This window comes from Pterocles gutturalis, unplaced genomic scaffold (genome assembly GCF_000699245.1).
Source record: "Pterocles gutturalis isolate BGI_N339 unplaced genomic scaffold, ASM69924v1 scaffold30521, whole genome shotgun sequence".
NCBI lineage: Eukaryota > Metazoa > Chordata > Aves > Pterocliformes > Pteroclidae > Pterocles > Pterocles gutturalis.
The window spans coordinates 21,602-28,459 of record NW_010098782.1 but is presented as its reverse complement, the minus strand read 5'-3'; the positions used below and the strand labels follow the sequence as shown (position 1 = coordinate 28,459).

General features: G+C 43.3%; 1 protein-coding gene across 1 annotated transcript; it reads left to right on the top strand.

Annotated features, from left to right (window-relative positions):
• Positions 1-1,429: 1,429 nt before the first annotated feature.
• GUCD1 (guanylyl cyclase domain containing 1) lies at positions 1,430-6,585 on the top strand (the record flags this gene model as incomplete). The annotated part of the gene is made up of 5 exons (XM_010074148.1): positions 1,430-1,514; positions 2,940-3,105; positions 3,855-3,946; positions 5,583-5,824; positions 6,304-6,585. Coding segments are annotated over 5 exons (677 nt in total), but the record flags the coding sequence as incomplete, so codon positions are not given.
• Positions 6,586-6,858: the final 273 nt, after the last annotated feature.

The window sequence follows — 6,858 nt, the reverse complement described above, 5'->3', positions numbered from 1 at the left end:
AGGCGGCACGGGAAGAGCCGGGGGTGCTGGGGAACGGGCTGGCTGGAAGCTGAACGTCCGAGAAAATGAAATGTTCTTACCCTTTCCAGCCTTAACGTTGGGAATATCTGCTGCTTTAGTCTGGAGACTCGACAGAGGCCCTGGGGATTGACAAAAAGGGGACAGGGTCAAAGCACGCAAGGAAGAAGTGATGACAAAATACACAGATCCTGCTGTGAGGAGAATCGGGAAATTGGGTTTTTATTTTTTTCTTTAGGACTCTTAGGAGCACCTTAATCTAGATTAATTAAAAAGATTGAATATACCAGTGGGTATGCCAGTCTTCCAAGTCATGGTTAAACAGTGGCGCACCTGTGAAACAGTATTTGGAAGGAGCCCAGAATACCTGTGCTGGCCTGTCCTTCAGGAGGCTGGAGCTTTGTTAAAAATAATATTACAAACATTATCTAAAAAGTTTTATAAATAACATTATATCAACGCTAGACCCGCCCCAGGATGTCAAATGCATTTTTATTGCTGTCTTAAAATGTAGTTGACCTTGTGTTAACAAAACTTTGCAAAGGTCTTTTCTAGATCAAAGGTAAGGTCACTGGGAAAGCTCTTCATGAGTAACTCGCTTTGATCGATGCTGAAGTGTCAGTAACAGGCACAACTCTTGAAGTGCATCGAGCGGTAAGGGCGTTTCTGAAAGTGAAACCACCACATTGCCACCCCTGTAAAAATAAAAACTGAGGCAGAGGGATGGAGTTACTGGTATTCTGGGACTTTTTGGTAGAGATTGTTCTTTTTCCCTCTTCCTTGGTGGAGTTACTGAGGGAGTTCATACAAAAGGCCAACTGGTGCCATTTGTGAGCTTTGTTAATCCAAATCTACGCATATAAATTGCAGACCCTGAGGAAAAAGACATCTGTAGGAAAGGCTCAGATCTGTGGGGCTTGTAAGAGATCAGTGCCTTGAGGTCTGGGTTGTGTCTTGTTTTCTCACAGTTTGGCTTAACTCCTTTCGTGCCACAGAAATCCATACAGACACAAGGGAACAGATGAAAACCTGTGCCTTACCTCCTGTGATTTAGGAGGGGGATAAAGCTTCCTAGTTAGGGGCTGGCAGGTGTGTCACCCCACCAAAAAGAATAAGATGAAACTTACAAGGAAAAGGGGGTGATCCATACAGCAGAGTGATCCAGGTATGGAACAATAAAGGAGTACGAGAGTAAACCAAATGCTTAACTGTACAGAAATATCAAACCTACATTCCCCTAATAAAGCAAAAAATACCTACCAATCAGATAAAGAAAAAAAAAACGTTTCTACGTTTCTGCCACTGCAGTGCTGGGGACAAGCTGGCTTTTAATGCTGAGGTACGCAAAAAACATTCCTCTATGGGTTGACATCTTTGGTGTGTTACTCACAACGGGGTGTTTTCACTGCAGTTGACTGCATCCAGCTGAAAGTGCCGGTCATTCAGCAGCTGTACCACTGGGACTGCGGGCTAGCCTGCTCCAGGATGGTGCTTCAGTAAGTGACTCTTCTGGTTTCAATGGGTGGGAAAGGGGTAGCGGGAAGCAACATCCAGGGAGAAGAGGTGTGTTGAAGCAGCTGTAAGTTTAACTTAGTCTTATATGAGAGTTCACATTCTCAGGTAGCCTTGGAGAATAACTGCTGCTTGGGCCTGGCACAGCTCTCCAGCAGAAGCAAGGGAAAATATAAACTAAGATGAACTTAAAGCCTTTTGAGACTGTTTTGAAAGATGCAAAATATCTGATCAGTTCTAAGAACCCTGCAGGCTGGCATGCCTAAGGTGATGAAGTTATCCCTCTTTCCTGTTGTTATAATGCAGAACTGGTACTTAGCACAGCAACTCACCTGATTCCGTTCTCAAGCGATGGGTAGGTGTATCCCAGTTTATGAGTATATACTACCTCTGTCCTGCTGAGCCCCAGTCAGCGCTGTTTTTTGTTCCAGGAGTAGACAATGCACTGTATTGCCCTTTGGGGTTTTTTTGGTTTTGTTTTGGTTTTTCTTCTTTTGAACTAGTAGCTGTCCTGCTGAACTCCTCTTTCCTTCCACAGAGGAACATGAGCTTAGGTGCAGGAGAAATACCTATTTAGATGTCCACTTAGTAGATATGAAGCAGAAGATTTTCATTTCTCTCCATCCCTTCTGCCAAGACGTTAGTCCGTGTGCTGGTAATTTCCCATCTTGACTACTGTAACCTCTGCCTCTTTATTCCCTTTACCTCTTTGCCACTCCAGTCTGTCCAAAACTCAGCGTGCAAGATTAATCTTCACCCCCTGCTGATCTGACTTTGTTTGCCCTGCATCCTCAATTCCAGTCTTTTTTTTTTTTCCATTTACTTCCATTTGTTTTCTGACTTCCAGAACTCTGTAACTGCCTCTTCCCACCCCTTTGCAACCAGTCCCAAGCTTCCCTCTGACTTCATCTCCCCATTATTGCCTTCTGTGCCATCAGTGCCTAAGACAAGCTTCCTTTGAATATTTACCGATTTCCTTTACCCTCCCTCCTTTTGAAATCCACCTATTGTGTGAAGCAAGTTTTAGTCTTTAACACTCCTTTCTGTGTTTAATATGCCGGTACATTTAGACTGTAAGCCCTTCAGGACAGAGTTCTATACTTGCTCAGTATAGCTTGCCTGTTGTGCAGCACCTGTACACTTCTAGCACTATGAAACAGTCAAGATACCCATACATTCCAATTTTAAAAAGTCAGCAATAAATCCAGTTAAACATTCCCTATTCCCTTCCCTTAAATTTGTGTCTCCTTTGTGGGTTGGTTTGTTTTTGTTTTTTTTTTTGGTTATTTCTTAGCCAAGCCCATTGTTTCAGTTTTTACGTCCTGTGATGTGGAGGCTTGGGCTACAGCAGACATTTTGCTTCTCCTAACATCTGTGCTTCCCTTCCCCTGCCTTTCCTAATACCATAGGTACCTGAATCATTTGGACAATGATGAATTTCAGAAGGCCATCCAGGAACTCCAGTTAACAAAAAGTATCTGGACTATTGACCTGGCCTACCTAATGCGGCACTTTGGTGTTAAGCACAAGTTTTGCACCCAGACGCTTGGAGTGGACAAGGGCTACAAAAATCAGGTTAGTACTATCTACTGGGAGACAGCAGACAGTTTGAAAAGCCCTGTGTGTCATGCTATAAAAGCTCTGCTGAGTTACTGACAATTAACCACACTTCTGTAAAAAAGGTTTGCCTGTTGCCAAAACTGGCAAGAATCAGTTCCAAAAGCGAGGCTAGATGTGATCCCACATATTTCACATCTTTAATTCCATTATATGAATTTTTTTAGAAAGTATTCATGTAGTGTTCATGAAAGGTTTCAGCCTGTTTGACAGCCTTGGAGACTGAAGCCCTCTATTTATCTACAGCACGGGTACAGCCTGGCCAGCAGCAGTGCTAGCTTCCACACTTTCCCCACCACCGTGCCTCAGCCCTGACCTGGAAGAACCACCTCTAGAGGTGAGAGGGGAACTCGGCCTCCATGTCCATGTGAGAGCTTGGCCTCTTTAAGATTGCCAGCAAAGGGGCCAGCAAGTGGCGATGGCTTTTCTAATGCAAGCTCCTGCCCAGTACAAACCAGATAGGCTTCTTTCGTATAGGCAGCTGAATAGCCACCAGATGGAAACTACAACGATAACGGCCCAGGAGTGAATTTAAACTTACTGTTTAGAGCAAGAATCCTTATCCTGTTACCAGTGAACTACGGGAGAGATCTCTTATCCCATAGCCAGATCTGCACTTTACGTAGGCCCTTGCTAGCAGGGATTGTACGTGGTGGATTACCTCAAGTAAGCATTATTCCAGTTCATAATTTCTATTATCTCCACAGTCATTTTACAGGAAGCACTTTGACACAGAAGAGAATCGAGTGAATCAGCTCTTTGCACAAGCCAAAGCCTGCAAGGTGCTGGTGGAGAAGTGGTAAGCTTATTGTTTTCTATTCTCTTTGTTGATTCTGTGGGCCCCATGCTCTTCTTGGAGTCACCAAGCTAAACTGGTGAAAGAGAATTATATCAAGAGCCCTGAGCCTTTTTTTGTGAATTAGAGTCATTTTACTATATCAGTCTCAAAAAAAAAGAAAAGAGTGGACATCAAGAATGAATAATTAAGTTTGAGGAAAAATAGTCAGGACGCAGAATAAGTGATTTGAAAATGCTCACAGCAGTTGACTATTTTTTTATGTTTTGAATTTGGTTATCCATTAAAATTTCCCAGTAGGGCGTGCCTATAGTACTCTAATGGGCCATTAAGGAGAGTGCGCTACATGGGCACACAACCCATTGTTCCCAGAGCTATGCAAACGTTATTGCTCTCTGTTCCTAGACACATGCACAAAGAAAAAGCTAGCACAGGAGCTTTTGCCAAGGGGAGGATGAAATAAGGAACATCTACGAAGGAACTCCAAACCCAGGAGAAGGGCAAAAACTGCAGAATTGTTTCAAATCAACAGTGATATCCTACATGGGAAATAACTAAACATCCACGTTCAACTTGAGTTGTATCCCTTTTTATAGTGAAACTAGATTTGGATCTTTCGTCAAAGTGGGGTAAATGATTAGGAGTAAGAAAAGAAGAGAGGGTACAGGGCAGCCACAACAGTATTTGAATGCTGCATTGCAACTTTAATTTAGCAGAAGCGTTAGGTGTCCTTTTTAACATCCACGGAGTCTCTATGGCACCATCTGTTTAGGGCTGTGACAGGACAGAAGGGACATCAGTCCATCTTGCTTTAGCAATCTTAGGATCATGGCCTTGATCAAGGCAGGGACAGGGGGCATATCTACCTGTGCAATACTGAGGCCGGGGCACCGAAGAGGAGAAGCAGCACTGGAAAAGGCTAAAAAGCGTGAGTTCAGTCAGGCAGTGCACACAGCCCTGACATCTGGAATGTATCCAAGGGAGTTTCTAATGCATATGGAATATACCATCTGCCTCAGTGAAGGGTGGCTGCTAACAGGTGAGATTATAAATTGTTTGGTTAATACTCGCTCTCTGTAGGAGGTTCTATAGAAATAAAGCCTCAAAAGAATCAGGTCGTCCAAAATTGCAACTGGGAGAAACATATTCCTGTGTGACAGAGGCAAATTTGGTTACGTCTTAAGTTGGTTAGTGATTATACAATCTTTAATCACTCAGTCGATAAAGATTTAGTGCTTCAGAGATAAGCTTTTCTAAGAGCAGAAGAGAACACTTCACTTACAGTTTTCCCACAACAAAAATGTCTCAAGTTGCTGAATGAGTTGCCAACTCCTTTAATACTCTTCTCAGGGGCATCTGATCCATCCTGAGATTACATTTATATTACTGCAGAATCCAGAGCTGTTGCTCTGCACTTCAGTAGCAGCATTGAGATCAAAAGGCCTTGAAGGACACAGGTTTTGTCAGGCTTTGTCTGTAGCAAAGCCTGCACGGCTTAACAGCAAAAAGGGTGTACCTGTGATACTAAAATAACCATGCCAGCTGCATGTCCTAAGTACTGTCCATCATCACACACTTCATTGTGTACCAGTCTCTTTCCTAAACTTGTTAATAAGCATGTCTGATTTTTTTTCTGCAGCACAGTAACTGTTCAAGACATCCAAAACCACCTGTCCCAAGGTCATGTAGCCATTGTCCTAGTGAATGCAGTCCTGTTATTGTGTGATCTTTGCTCAAGTCCTGTCAAATACTGCTGCTTCCTCCCCATTGGACAGAAGTGCTTCTGCAGGAACCCTGACTACCAGGGCCATTTCATTGTGTTATGTGGCTACAACAAAGCCTCAGGGAGTATTTACTACAACAACCCGGCCTATGCTGACCGTGAGTAGCCTGTTCCTTTTGGGTGGATTCTCAGCCACCGCATTACTAACATGTCTGTAATACAGAGGCACAGCTGGACGCCCCTAACAGCATGCGTGTATTTCAAGCATCACTAACCAATTTGTCAGAAGGGGTTTTGCCACACTAATTAAATTAGTGCTGCACTTGTGCTGCGATATACTTGAAGGATTGAGATACGCCTTCTAGCAAACTTGTTTGGCTTTCAGATGGGTTAGAGAGATGCTGAACTGTTCCCATACGCAGAATACAACAGGACGGCCAATTTAGTACCTATTTACATCATTGCTTCAGTGAGCACTGCCTGAAAAGATCTACCCGAGGAAAGCTGTAACCTAAGCTGATAGGTCGAGTCTGTGTACTAGTTACTTGTCTTTCTAGAGGCTGATAGACCCAGAATAAGAGCCTTTCACAGGCAAATTCTGCTGAGTTTTTACTAACATTTTGTTCCTCCTTAACAGGAACATGCTGCACCAGCATCAGTAACTTTGAGGAAGCCAGGACAAGTTACGGCACTGATGAAGATATTCTGTTCATCTACACAGACAGCTGACATCCACAGCTGATACTTCTGGTCCTTTCCTGCGCAGCCTGCATGGCAGCTGTCTGCTTGTCTCAGGACTCCCCTGCAGAGACCTTGCTCCTAAATTGCAGTGGGATCTTACACAAGGGAGGCTTTATAAATAGGACTATACTGCAATGCTGTCTTTACCTTTTTTTCCTGATGACATATCTGATTTTGCAATGTATGTCTCACTTTTTTCCCCCCCTCTTATTTTCAACACTGCACCTTTGACAGCAGTTTTAAAATACAGGCCCAGAGCCTGTTCACTTTGAGCTTATTTTAAACTTAAACACATGAGAAAAAAAGCATCAAATTTATGAACTTTAACACTTGGTGATACATGCGTAGGTTTAGGTAAACAAAACCAGGGGAAGAAAAATACAAAATACCTGTTTCTGTCAAAGCATCAGGGGTTTGTTCTTCATCCTAAATCTAGGGATTTGAGGTTCAG